At 37.4% G+C, this 15308-nt stretch overlaps 1 protein-coding gene across 1 annotated transcript in view; it reads right to left on the minus strand.

Moving 5' to 3' along the window:
• CNTN5 (contactin 5) overlaps nucleotides 1-15308 on the minus strand; it is a 238480-nt gene that overhangs the window by 35907 nt on the left and 187265 nt on the right. The window contains exon 14 of the mRNA XM_069027648.1: nucleotides 13600-13720. Coding sequence (XP_068883749.1) covers nucleotides 13600-13720 — 121 coding nt within the window. The remainder of the gene's footprint in view (nucleotides 1-13599; nucleotides 13721-15308) is intronic.

The following is a 15308-nucleotide window of genomic DNA, read 5'->3' on the forward strand; positions in this document are numbered from 1 at the left end:
TGGGGACCCAGTGGAGTTCAATATCCATGAAATATGAGAGTTAAGATACACAGTACTACATCATGGAGATACCTCATTTCCACGATTTCTGATGGTAAGCTGTGATTGTTGCTTTTCATTAGCTGCTGTGTGAGTGAACCTCAATTAACTTGTCAGAGTGACAGCAGAAGAACTAGAAATAGAAACAGATTAAAAAACACCCGCAAAACCCCATTATAATTGTTCTGAACCTAAAATTAGAGGAAAAAAAGAGGAACTTAAAGAAGCATCCAGGCTAGACTGAACAGTCACAATCACATCTTCTCTTTGTATGAGGCTTGTCAGCGGGAAAGAGAGCTAGTAAGCAAAATGAAGCACAGGAGAATGTGCATCATGAAGAGCAGTAATATTACTAATACCTGAATCAAGAACACAGCATTCATCCTTGTTCTCAAATTCACTCATTCACAGAACCTGCCTGGATTCCTGCTGGAAGTCCCACTGTCTGGTTGAAAGCCACTAAAACTAAAATAAAAACCCAAACCCAAATATTTCAAAAGCTGAAAATTACAAGGGGACCATTAAAAACAAACAAAAAAATCCCATGAAAACTTCTTAATTTGAAAAATAGAGGATTAATTTTTCCATTTAGCTGCTCTAAATGAGAATATGCTTATCAGCATTTGTATAGGCCATGTGACTGCGGCAATAAGTGAGGTCTCTGGTAACAAACATGACTTTGCAAAGAAAATGTGTCTCTGACATCCCACTCCCACCCATAATTCTCTTATTTAATTATTCTTGATAATTGATATGGCTAGTGTTTGAAAACATTGTCCATTTACACTTTCCAAACTAAATTGGAGGCAAGTTTGTTCTGGTTCAGCGTTCTCCTCCATAGCTGTCTTTAGCAGATGTTTTGGGGAAAATATGTGTCTCTGTCACGTACACATGCAAAACAAACCTATTTCTTGTGATTTCTTATACTTAAAAGCTTATATAAGTCCTGGAGGAGAGAACTTGATACTTCCATAAGATATTCATATTATTAATAGCTAAAATTTTTATGAAAATATGTATTTTTTTTGGTCATCCAAGGCCCTTCTAATTGTTTTCCATCCTCTTGCTATTGAAGGCTGATGTTTTGCTTCTGCTTCTACAAAGATGGAGGACTGTGAAATCAGAGATGTGCTAATGGACACTTCCTCCCAAAATGGAACTGCAGGAAGAGTGGTGATGGAAACAAAACTTCATTAATACAAAGCCATTGCTGGTACACTTTTGGTGGAGCCCAATGCTGTTTGAACATATCACGAGCTGTAGAGGAGTAGGACCTTTGAAAACCTCCATTCCTTGGAGCTGTGGTGAGTGGTGTGGTCCCACTTGCTGAAATGTCAGAGCTCAGCACCTGCAGATCAAGGTGCAAACACAGGGATCTGGTGCCTTCATTTGAAGAGGAAGTTGCAGCAGTGTTTCTGCACTACAGGGTTCAGCATTTTTATATTTTAGTGCTATTTCATGCAATCAAATCTTTTACTGGCTAGGTTTCTTAGTCCAAGAGTAGAAACAAATTTATCTGAACATCAAAGGCTAAAAAACCCCATTAACAGAAGTATTTTTATATACTGTGATTTTTTGTCATTTGCAGCTGCAAACAGCTTTATGTTTCCTCTGATATGCCTTCAACTAAAACATGGTTACATGAACTATGACAGCAGTAGGATCAGAATTTTGCAATTGTTGGACTCAGTATCTTCAGAGTGAAAGAAACATTGAATCCTATAAATGAGAGAGGTAGTCCCTTGTCTCTATTTGCTTGGCAATGATCTACAAGCAACCAATTGACATTAAAGTGTTGGAAATACATGGCATTTAGAAGTAATAACAGCAAGAAAGAGAAGCAAATGTTTGAAATTCAGGAGATTCAATTCAGTAAACCTTAGTGCTATGGATGTATGATGGAAGAATATTGTCTTCACAACACACTGCAGTCTTCACAGGAGCTCAGGATATGACTCTGGGCCATAGGAGGAACAAGGTTTTCCACTTTCATGGGCAATGAGCAGCTTCATTACTGGGAATCTCTCCTCTTCCCTTGCTCTGCCCACTCACCAGGCTTGACTTTGCTGCTGTCAGTGGCTTTCATCAAGCCGCAAACAATGACTGGAATAAGATGGAAGTGCCTTCCATTGGATACCTTGCAGCTCTTGGCCTTCTGGAGTCCCAGTTCATTTGCAGTGGAAAGGTCTCTCTTTTCTTCCTTGAAGGAAACATGGCAGTACTACATGTTCTCTGCACTCCTGCTTTCCTGCCGAGTGCTTTCTGTTCTTTGCTGGGGAGCGCCAGGTCAGATCTTTGTCTCAGAACAGAAAGTCCTGGGGCTAATTTAATAAAATAGGGTGATTCTTCAATCTCCATCCTCTACTGTTTCAGGCTATCTGTTGATGTAGGAAAATATTAGTGAAATTTTTATTTGTAGCCATGAGGGAAAGTTTAGAGGAAAGCTGGGGTTTTGATACAATCATATGCTTTTAGTGGGTCGGAGCCCTAGACCATAATGGACCCAAGCACAAACAAAATTATAGGGAAATACTTTAGTACATTTCCTTTATGACAATATTTCTCCTATGCACTCTGAATATTGTTAAAGAGTTTCTAGCCACTATATTATAACAAAAGAACATGGACATTGCTTATACTAAAGGATGTAAAATAATATTTATGCATACATCCCCAGCTAAATTCTCAATATATTTTGTTGTCAGAGTTCTCTCATGTTTTTTAAATGTTTTAAATGCATTCCTAGGCATGACAATGTGTCATTATGCTTTTGGAGATGTGTGCTCTTGCAGTCTGCAGGGTGACTGCTAAAAAGCATTTCAATTTCCAACAGCAGGCATTCTTGAAAGTGGATTAATAAAGGACAAAAGCCTCAGTGATGACAAACGTATGACAGTTAGCCAGGACACGAGTGTTATGCAGATGTCACTCATTTTTGTAGAAATCTCATTAAATTTGGTGCTTGGATGTAATCATTCATGGTGTCAGTCAGATGGCTAATGCAGAAAGGCTTTTCTCCCAAGGGCTATGTTATTGCTCAGAATCTCTAAAACAATTTTTTAGCTGAGAATAGCCAATTGAGGAAAAAATGCATGGTCTGTTCAAATACTTATCTGGAAACTACACAGAAAATGACTGGTCATAAATGCACTATAGTTCAGTTGACCTTCATGAAGAAAACATTTGGGGCTGTGATAGGCTCTTATACAACTCTGGGAGTACTGGGAACCCACTGACAAGGATATTAGTCAGTTATCTCCTTTCAGAGCAATTCCATGGATTGATACTTCATTTCAGGATGTGCATGAATGCATTTTGGCAAATTTGTTTTATGTATCTTTTTATGGTTGGAACGAGAGGTCGTTAGATTGCTTGCCACGATACAATGTTAATGTGAGAATTCTTGAAAAACAATTACCAATAATAGCTGTAGTCATTCAGTGAGGCAGTGCCCTTTCCTGTGAATCCCGGGATATGCCCTGATTTACTCCACTGCTGCCTGGCCAGGAGAATTCTTATTTTTACCAAACAGCTAAGAAGCCTGCTATGTAGCAGTTCACAAACAGATTTCTTGACCTGAAGAGTTTTGCTTTATGAATGACAAGGTGCACTGGCTTGTCATCAAGAAGATGAGAGGTCAAAAAAAGAGCATAAGAAAGTGGCAGTAACTACAGAATTTGGGAAAAGTCACATAAAATGGCTGCATAAAACAGGAGCTTGGCTGTTGCACTATAGATTCCTTTGCTGTACCCAGCAATGACAGACGATGTGTTCGCACATGGTGGAGGGGATGATGGAAAGAGATTTGGATGTATAGTAGATGGAGAAACTCTGGTGTTAGTGGATACATCCATAACCCCAGTCCCTCCATGTGTGGTTTCTATAAGGTACATAAGGGATGTGGGCAGAAGGAGAGATTATAACCCAGTCAGTGTCAGGGCAAACAGGAAGGTTAGGCTCAGGGTTGGCATGTAAGAAAGAGAAGAAATTGATTGACTATTTCAGCCTGAATAGTCTCAACTAATTTCAGGGGTGAGGGTCAAGAGAAATCCCTGGTGTCCTGCCTGAGAAGTCCTTTAGTGGTACCAATGTCATGTTGTGTCCCTCTCCCCTGATGACTTTTCTGCCCTGTGAAAGCCAAAAATAATGACTTGGAATGAGACAACCTTGAGAGCTGCTGATTTTTGTGAGCTCAGATTCCAGACTGCAGTCCAGAACCTCTGAGCTGGATTTTTGTGTAGCAGTAGTTGTTGACACAAATGTGTGGATAGCACAGGGAACTAGAATTTCATCTAAGGTGTAAAATGAATTGATCATGGATGATATTGCTAGCAGGTCCAAAATAGAGTAAGAGACTGAGTTTTGGAAATGTCCCTTTCTTTGGCATGGCCTTTTGACTACCTTTAGTGCTGTAGGGCATCCCTTGCCAGCTGTCCCAGCCCTGGTCCATGCTGTTTCCTTCACTCCCTGCAGTCCTACTGTGGGCACCAGCACTCCAAGGAGTGTCTCTTTTAGGAACTGAGTTAATAAACATCATCACATCTTATCTCTAATTTTATATTTGTTTCTAGACAGTTTTTGACTGAAGTAAGCCCATACCTATAAGTCGATGCTTGTAAAAAAGCTTCTTAGAACAAAGAATCATTTTGAAACTCTTGAAAAAAAAGCTTTATAAAGATATGAATATATTTCCCTTTCATATTAAATATTAAAAAAAAGAGGTCCTATTAAAAGATCAAATTGCTGGAAATGTGTTGATGAAGTCTGTGGGCTGAAGGGCTGATTCTCCATCTACAGTAATATACTATCTTCCAGTGTTCTAAATGCGTCAGATGATACACTGAAGAGGGCCAAAGTGCAGATTTGAGCTCTAGCCCTGATCCTATCTGCTCTTATGTTGGCAGACAGACCCCGTCACAATTCCAGCCCTGTGAAGTTATGACTTTTCCAGCCAGTGCTTTGGCACAATTCATGGATTACTGTGGACTGGGGCAAATCCTAACAGGCAGTTTGCCATGCCCATCCTAAGGGGAGTGGGACTAGGAATGTAACTGTGTGAATGGAAACTCTGCTGTACCCACTGGCCTCAGGGAACAGTTTGGTATTATGGACAATTCTGTGAGTCCAAATAATGGGGTCTGTGCTCAGGGCATCTTCCTGGCCTTTGCTACAGCTCAAATATAATTTCAAGGACCAGCAAGAAGCTGCTGACCTTGTTTATGTTCCATTTAATAATGTGTTTGAAAGCCTTTAAACCCAAGTACTTGTCTTTAAGTTTTATTGGCAATACCTCAACAGAAAGGAGCAGGGTGGTAACCTAACCAGCAGTTCCTGCGTTATATTTGCTCCGGGTCACTGGAGTTCAGAGGAAATATTACTTCTCAAAAAATAAAGTGTAATAGTGTATTTGTTGCTTAGATTGCTAGTTTTGCCAGTCTATAAGATGAATAGCTTTAACCTTTTTATTTTATTTTTAGACCACAAAATGTGTACTCAAACCACAGATTGTAGTCACAAAGGCTTTCATCCCTTCACACTACAGGACTGTGCTCTGCTTCATTTCACGATCTTACAGCTTGCAGGTAGCTGTTTGATCTCAATGCTCATTTATCTTACACTAGGCATGCACAGTGAATTTGGTTAGCTCTCAGGGCACAGTCTTAAAACACATATATTGTAGAAAGAAGCTGATTTTCATCTCAATTTTAAAGAAGCTTCCTGCCTTTTTTTTTTTTTTTTTTTTTTTTTTTTTTTTTTTATTAATATTTGTACTGGTGAAAGGATTTTAATTAGCTCTGTATATGCTAATAAGTTTCCAAGGGTATACAGCATTGATGCAGAGAATTAAAAGGACTGGACCTTATTTTTTTCCCTTAGAAAATCACAATGTCAATTGACATCCATAACAATAGAAAACACAATTTGAGCAGAAGAAGTGAAAAGATAATAAAAGCAAACAACAGTGAGTAAACTATTACTAAAATACCCAGAAAATAACTGGCATCTAAATCTACTAAAATCATTAAGTGTACAGGAACGAGATAGAACTGTAAACAAAGTTAACTGTATGCTTAGAGAGCATAGGTCTATTTGTAATATAACTGACACCAATACACCAATACATTATTTCTCCTAAACTATACTTTATAATAGACATAAAAATATAAATATAAAAATATTTTATAAAGAACTCTTATGAAAATTATGAAATCATGGAATCATTGAGGTTGGAAAAGACCTATAAGATCCCAGAGTCCAATCATTAACTTAGGCCCATCACGTTCACCACCAATTCCACATCTGCGCACCTTTTGAACACTTCCATGGTTGGTGATTCCACCAATTCCCTGGGAAGCATATTCCAATGCCTTACTACTCTTTCAGGGAAGAAATTTTTCCTTATATGTAACCTAAAGCTCTCCAGGTTCAACTTGAGTTCATTTTCTCTCATCCTGATGCTTGTTACGTGGGAGAAGGGACTGACCCCTGCCTCACTACAGCCTTTTTCCAGGTAGTTGTAGAGAGTGATATCTATATATCTATCTCTGTGTCCATCTATCTATCTATCTATCTATCTAAAAATATATAAATTGTTGAAGGGACTAGATGTGCTGAAATGATCCCTTATATGAACACTGATAAATAAAAGGAGTCAAGAATAAATAATTTCTATGCATTTTATTTATTTGAAATCTTTTCTGTTTTAGAAGATGGCACATGTCATTAGTTAGCACCTCACATTCAAAACTTGAGCAAACTTGCCTGGCTACTGCATTGCTGTTCCCTGGAAGAGACCTAAATGTCATCTTCTTAGCCACACTCTCTCAGGCTTAGTTACCTTGTACTGTCAATATCACTACCTTTACACTGTTTACATTGCAGAAATTCAAACACTGAGTAAGTAATTTTGGGAATGATAGTCTTTGCTCCTTTGCAAGTAGGTGGAGAAATTTAAAAAAAAGAAAGTTTGGAGATGACCTTGCTGTTCCATAGACTGGCAGTGCATAATGCAGCATCCAGCTTCTATCTGAGTAGTTTGAAACCAATACGACTTACTCTTTTGGTTGTAATAAATTGTAAGCCAGCTTTGCAAGACTAATTTACAAATAAGAGTTGATGGAATTAATTTGACAACTTAATGTTACTAAAACCCATAATTTGTTATGATAAAAAGCTTTAATTTATTAAATAAACATTAAATCCTGGAAACTTGGTACTGTTGATTAGGCACTGAAGCTTTCACAGATGTAAACCAATCCTTTCGCTTCACAGCTTTGTATTCCTAACTCAGTCATGATGCTTCTAAAAAGGAATGTCATGCAGGAAATAGATAACCATGAAAAATAACTATTTTGGTGTCTGTGGTGTCACTATCATCTCTACCAATATGGAGGTTTATATAACAAAAATCACTCACTCTGTTCTAAATGTCTGAAGCACTGTGCCCATCCGTATGAGATGAGTATTACAGCAGATTTTTCCCTGATCCTCTACTCTGCAAGAAACTCTCTGTTATTCTTGGAATCTGCTGCTGACCCAGGACAACTGCTCATCTCAGTGTATGTGAAAGGGATCTTTACCTGTAATTGACTATAGGAAGCCTCATGATGACTTTTGTAAAAGCAAGTTAGACTCTTGTATGTTGTTCCCAACTTGCACTATTTTTCTTTGCTGAACTACAGATGCTTTTCTCTAGCCAACACTCCAAACTTGCAGAAGAAGGAGCAAGGAATATACAATAACTGACTTTGGTAGGAGGTTTTTCTACTCAAGCTTTTCTTTATTGCAGCCTATGGCAAAGCAGTGCTTCAAATGAGTTCATTAGAAACTGTGTGTTTTAAGAGAAAAGAGATTTTTTTGCCAAAAGTAAATGTAAGAAGTAGCCTTTTGCTCTTATCTATGACTTCTGCTGGTGTTCTTCAAAACCTCCCAGCCACTGAGTACTAGATTGTGCATCGATGAATTAAATAAACACAAACTGAAAATAGTGTAGCTAAGTGGACCAAGGTAAGGTAGTAAGGGTCAGCCCTTTCATGGTGTCAACCTCTTTATGATAAACGTATTTCTAGTTCTAAACATCTTTACAGTGAAACATAGTTGAAGCATGGGATCATTTAGATATCCTTTGTAGTGAAAACACAAAAGAACAGATAGTTTCAGATTTCAACAGCATGATGGGAACTAAGAATATAATAAGCCCTTTTTGGAATTCATGCTTTAAAAAACAAATTAATTCAGCAAGCAGCCATTGTCTCAAGAAAAGCTGACGCATTGCTGGCTACAAGATCACCTGAGACATCTGTGAGAGGCAGGTCTCCTGGATGGTACTTGGGTGTTTGGTACCCATGTTTGTGATCATATCATTAGTGTCAGAACATGACAGGCATATTTATCCTGTATTAGAGCCTTCTGCATAGGTAATCACTTTGTGAAAAATCAGTACAGAGACAGCTCGACTACTGGTGTGCCAATGATAGGTGGAAAACCAGCCAAGCTGCAGCATTCTGCTGTTCTGCTCCTCTGCTACTTAATATTCGCTGTGAGTTGAAGATCTGGGCAGATAAGTAAAGGCTGGTAGCTAGAAAATGCACATGACATGGGAAAATTATTCTTGGACTGATGTCAAGGACAGGATTGACATTCATAAAAATCATAAATTGCTTCTACTTCTTAAATGGCTCTTGACAGTCATGTGATGAGGAAAACATTTGTTGACTGTGTATCTACATTCTCATGTAAACATTCTTGTTTGCATGACAAACAGGTATTCTGCATTTCCTTGGGTAAGAAAACAATAGAAGACATAAATGAAATGAAATCAGGTAATGACTTGGGTGTCAGGAATGTAAGTCCATAGTGGTGATTTTTGTTGTATTCATTCACTCCACTGAAACTACTTCTGTGATCATCAGACATACCTAATTTCTGTCATGGGACTTCACTTGAGGTAGCACATTTTTGCAAGCCTGGTCCCAGAATAGTTACCAGCGTCTGTGAAAAGATGTTTTCTCTTCTAGATGTCCTTGAGATGCATCAGCCTATGTATCTTCTGCTGCTATGGGCTCTGATCACTGTCTTCCAGAAAATATTGCAGTGGCTTTTAAGGATTTACCACTGTCTGTGTCATTGCCCATATGGAGGGAAACCTGGTGCAGAGGGTGCATGCCTGCTATTTAGCTTTTCCCTTTCCAATAACCAATTCGGTGCATTGGCGTAAGCCATTGACAGAGGTTGAGGGAACCTCTGTTCATTTCTAGAGCAGGATTCAATTCAATGAAAGAAGAAAACATTTGGGTTACTTGAGACGCCCTAAATTGGGCCCTACATATCCAGGTGCTTATTTGTTTGTCACCTTATTTGTTTGTCACAGCATTTCTGTGCTCCTGGCTCCTCTACCTCAGAAAGAGGCTTAAACATATCTTGACCCCACCTAACAGCCACCTGCAGGTATAGCATGCTTTTAGGAGAAAGTGTGATTTTGGGTTCTGGTCTGAGACAGATAAACAAAGTTATCCTACATTGTAGATGAGCACTGCAGCTGCTGAGGTAAGTTGAAAGTGATTGCTACACTTCTGCTTTAAATCAGTTCTGGCCTTTGATCTGAATCTTCTGTCATCCTTCCTGTATTCAGAGAGTAAAGAACTCTCTGGAGATCTCTAAAGAATCAATGTGTGTATCTAGAGGGGATAGTGGATCTCAGATGGATGAATAAAAGATCATGACTTTTTTTTTTTTTAGGTACCAAATAATAAAAAAAACCCTATGATGATGAATTGCAGAGAATTTTGTAGAGCTGTATTTGGAAGGAAACACTTTTGTAAGTTAGATAGTAGCTTACCTGAATATAAACAGATGATGCCTGGTATGTCAGGACAGCCCACCCTTGAAGATCACTGTTGACTAGCACGAGACTGCCAAAATACTTCTCACTCACAACTCACTCCAAGAATAAAATGCAAGACATTTAATCTGGAAAGCTAATGTACTGCCTGACAGGTCCAGCTGCTGGCAGAACATCTCTTCCTAATGAAACCCACATAATTGATAGCATTAAAAAAAGAATTGCTAAGGACCACTAAAAAGTTTTTCTTACATCAATATACACAATTTAATCACATTTTCAAAGCACTTAGAGAAGTATTTGGAGGGTTTTTTTTGAGTAGTCAGTGCTTATGGGACTTGAATCCTGATTTTGTCCAAACATGATCTAAAATATCTTTTCATATATACTTTTGAAATGTTCCTGAAAGAGATTCACTAGGTCACAATCATTATTGAAAAAATAGTAGACCTGTATTTCATTGCAACTTAAATTCAAGACCTGTGAGGAAGTGAATTTGAAAATTTAAATTTAGGGTTTAAAAAAACATGTAACACATTATAGAAAGTTGCAGAACAGAAACTTGCTGCTGTCTTTATTTCCTTTGTTTCACACACGCACGCACAGACACACACATGCACACACGCACACAGAGGTGTATATAGGCAGTAAATTCAGGAATCTTCTTGCGCCATTAATTACCTTCTTATGAGTAATTAGACTCAAATAAATTGAGATTTACTTGGCACTGTTCATTCTTTGTTCTTTGTGTTGTCTTTCATTGGTGATATTTTTGGAATTTAACTTTCCTTGTATAATGCTGAGCAAAGAACAACAAGGGCAAAAATAGTGACATTCCCTGGCATATATTCAAGGGAGTTTCCAGTAGAGCAACTAGTAAAAATGGTTTCAAAATAGATAAATATTATTTAAGGATTCTCTATGTTTTCCCCACAATAAATATTACTGAGACATTGCACTTCCTTGAAAATACAGTGGTGAATGTCTGTTTGTTAAAGATCAGGATGTTAATTATGAGCAACAGAAGTCTGCAAAGTTTGTTTCTGCTTCCTCCATCTGAGGAAGCTGCAGCAAGGTACATTACTCTTCCAAGTCACTTGTAATTAAGTTCTGACAAACAGTCCTTTGACTTAAAAATAGTGAACCAGTTGAATGCATATTTCAGTTTAAATTTAGTCAATTTGCTAGTAGCAGTAATTCTGAGATTCACGAAGATCTAAAGGAGGGAGAATGAGATTATTTTAATTTAATTTATTTTGTATGTCAAATTTATTTCCTGTAGAAATGTTGTAAGAAGAATATTTTTTCAAGAAAAACCTGCAATGATATATTTAAATACCACATGAAACCTACAATAGAAGTAATGACTGAAATGGAGTTATATGCTGGTACGATATTGTCAGTATTTTCACTGGCATTTTCTGCAGAGGCAAAAGGAGAGAAAGTAAGGTCAGAACAAGGATCTGCTGTAAGTTTCCTTATATCAGTACATATAAAAATTCATAACAAAGCTTCTGCTACCTCAGTTTGGCTTTGGGCTGTAACATTTAAAAGAAAGGGATGTTTTGTAGTATGCATAAAATGAAATTATTTTAACTATAAAATGTACCGGAAATAAAGAATTATATGGCTTTGAATTAAAAACTACTGCATGGGTTTTCTTCATAGAAGATGACGTCCTTTGTCAGGTAGAATTCTTCAGAATTAACTGAAATATTTACTGAAACATCTGTTTCTGCTGGTATCTTCTCCTAAGCAATGTCCAGTATCACCGAAAGCTAAACACAAAGAAGTTTCAAAGGTGCTGCAATTTGGGATCATCAGTGTAGAATTGCACACCACTAAGTGAGACAGATAGGGGAGAAAAAAAAATTAGAGATACTGAAATGAAAAGGAAGTTCCTGTAAAAGTATAAGGAGAGATATATTAGATTCTCGTAAATATTTTTGATTTTTGAACTGTTGAGGTCTGTAAGGTCTAGTCATTCACAACTCTACACTGAAAGTGCTTTAAACATTTTTTGCAATACAAAACAAAATTTCTTACTCTATCCTATAATTATCCAATTGTAGAAACAAGAAAAGGAGAAAATTTTAAGCAAAGTATATTTGAATTTAAATTCCACTACAAAGCAGTTATAGTTTTTATTTCAACAGCATGGTGACATGGTAATGAGACTCACATAAATGCATCCTGGTGCTTCTTACAATGCCTTTTTAAAAATTTAATCTCAGACCTCTTCCTCAGAGAAGAATTTCATTTCTACAGCGAAATCAATAAACTAATTTATATAACCAGTATTCTTTAAAAATAATTTTGTAATCAGTCTATCCTAGATAATAACTAAGACCTTTTTGTCACAAAAGTTCAATTTAAAGTTGAGATTGCCTTGCCCATTCATAAAGCCTCCAGCTCCTTGCTGAGACAGACAAAGGTAGCACAAAAGGTCTTGAATAATCCAGAAGGATGAATGATTTAATAAGGCAGCTAAAATGGTATTACATAGCTGCAACGAGTCAACTGAATACAACCATCCCAATAGTGCCATAGCTCATAGATATCTGATGGTCCTCAAAGTGTCTTTATGGAAATATTTAACTATTACTTTCATGGAAAGGTGAAGAGCCCTGCAGTCAGCCAGAAACATTCTTTATCAGTTGAAACATATATTTGTCCTAAAAGTGACGGATAGGAAGACATCTAGTCTAAAGACATTGTGGAATGTGTTAAAATAAGTATTTTTGAAAGATTGTAATAGCCAAGTAACTCTGATTATTTTTTTTTATCTGCAGTTTTTCAAATGTTAATAAAATATCTACCTTGATTTATTATTTCAAAAATGTATAATCCACAGTAAGGCTACCCACCTGTGCTACCTAGCAGGGATCCATGTCTCTTGGCATTGCAGGACCCACCAGTCATTATGCCAGTAAGTGAAATGTAAGTCCTCAGATCCCCTCAGGCGCTAAACACACGTGAGTATGCACACACACACAAGTAGTGCAGAATGCAGAAACACTCTGCTTGATGGAAGGCACAGACGGTGCTGGTGCCCTGCTTTATTGTAAACTAGGTGGCATCTTTAGTGTGATCTGGGATCCTGCAGGAAAAGGAATCTGTGTTCCTGTGCATAATCAGGAACGTTAAATGACAGGTGAAAAAATTTAACAGGTTATAGGACTGGGCATAAAGATGCAGTGAACAATTGGTGGTAAAAATTCCATGTGTGAATAAACCCAAATCCTCATCATATTGTGAGGCTTTTGTTTCATTGTTCATATCTATAATTTTACAATTGGACCCTCTTCTTGGGAAATGAATGAATGTTCTTAAACTGCTAAAGCTGAAAGAATAGCTTGACCATGAGATGAAATGCAAAGCATCACATAAAAACACAAAGAGCTCATTATACCTACCTTATGCAGGTCTGTGAAGGTTAATTGTCTGTATTTTAGCTAATCAGGTATACCTTTTGTGCTGTTACCTCTCTTAAAACTCTCTATTAACCCACTATCTTTTGTTTCTCTTTGCAGGGTCTGCAGGTCAGTTTATGGTGAAAGTGCCTTCAAAGACAGCAAGTTTACCACAAATGGCTTCAATAATATAAAATCTGAGGACCACTGCATGGCAGAGGCATCCTTGGAGCTCATGTATTTAAATTCCCTGGTACAACAGTGTGTGGTGACTGTGTTTTCAGGGGGCACCACGAGCATACTCACCCCTAACAAGCAGCTCCGTCTCATCTGACACGGTGTCTGCTGCGGTCTGGACCCTGCAACCATATCTCCCAGCGTGCATCAGGAGGATGTTCCTGATCATTAAATCTGCAGAGGAGGCTTGCTGAAACAGGAATGAAGTGCCAGTTTAAAACTCAGTAAATCTGTGTTCAAGGTAGTTCACAAGGGTGTTTTTGTACAGTTTGAGCAACACTTAAATGCAGCTTTCATCTTACAAAATGTATGTGTCCCAATACCCTCTTGTGAGGATTATCAGAACACTGCATTTATGCAATTATTAACAGGGATTAAAGAAGAGCATTTCAGGTTTTTAATAACTTTGACTTTGCTTAAAGCACATTGCGCATATTTGCACATTCAAAGTGAATTATTCCAACTAGCACAAAGAAATTAATTTAGGAGATGAACAGAAGTATTTTGGATGCTATCCTTGGTATCAAAAAAGTCCTCTTAGAAATTAAAAACTTTCTTCCTCCTCCTCTTTACTGCAATGCAGTGACATTTGGAATATGTCTTGCTACTGTGCTGAAATTAAGATAACTTGTAAGATAATGTTGATTGATTTTTAATAATATAGAGGAAGTTAATGCTAAATATGGTTGAGAAAATATGAACAGATTCTTGTCCTTCCTGTTGAACTCTGTATTTAAATCTGAAATGTGCAAAATGTGCAAAGAGAGAACCACTTCAATTTTTTTTTTTTTAGAATTCTAGCCAAAAGTCATTACAATTCCCCAAAATTCACTTTAAGAAACATTAACGGAGTATAGGCATTTCCTGTCTCAGATTTGGTCTACTTTGCTAAACAACCAAACACTGACAGTTTTTCCTTGAATTATGTATTTCTATCCCATGAAGTGGTTCTAATTTGATTAATTTTGATCCTGAGTGAGTAGAATTGTACCCTGAATTCTAAATAAAATCTTACTAGAGGTTTAAGTGTTGATACTTCTCTAGCTGTGTTGGAAATCTGTCACTGAATTCACCTAGATCCGTATTTGCGTTCTGTGGCACATATGTATTCTCTGCTCATGTAGATACACTCAGATCTTTATCCTTAACCATTTGCAAGTTATGAGCTCCCACTTCATAACTAGCCGTTCATGTGTGCATGACCTTGTTCTTTGTAGGATCGTGTTTCTTGTCTGTTCCCATCTGCTATTTTCATCATCTGCTGTATTGGTAAGGTGTCCAATTTTGTACCATACAATTGCCATTTGCATACTTCTTTCTCTTATGCTAAGGTCATTAATGACAAGATGAAATAAGATTCATTTCAAGATCCAATCTTCTATAATTTAGTTTTTTCTTTTTAGGCAGAAGAGTTCCTTTCCAGCACATCTTGGCATACTTCTTCAGTCAATCTTCTCTTCATTTACATTTTTTGAAGTAATTTGTGGTAATACTCCATGTAGCACCAAGGCAAAATGTTTACCAAAGGATATTCACATGCAAAGAAGGAAAAGAGAGGTGGAAACATCAGGACTGCTTCTGAGGCCAAAGTGAATATGGGCATGATCTATAGCTTAATAACTCTGTGGATCTAAGAGCGTGATTACTGTGGGAGTGTTTTGAGTTCTGAAGCAATCTAGATAATGATGTTGCTGAAGGGAAGATAGTCAGACCAGTCAGGCCATAATGCAATTCTTATATTCTTGCTCTGGCATATGAGAAATCACAGCAGTGGAGAA

This window comes from Aphelocoma coerulescens, chromosome 1, assembly GCF_041296385.1.
Source record: "Aphelocoma coerulescens isolate FSJ_1873_10779 chromosome 1, UR_Acoe_1.0, whole genome shotgun sequence".
Taxonomy (NCBI): domain Eukaryota; kingdom Metazoa; phylum Chordata; class Aves; order Passeriformes; family Corvidae; genus Aphelocoma; species Aphelocoma coerulescens.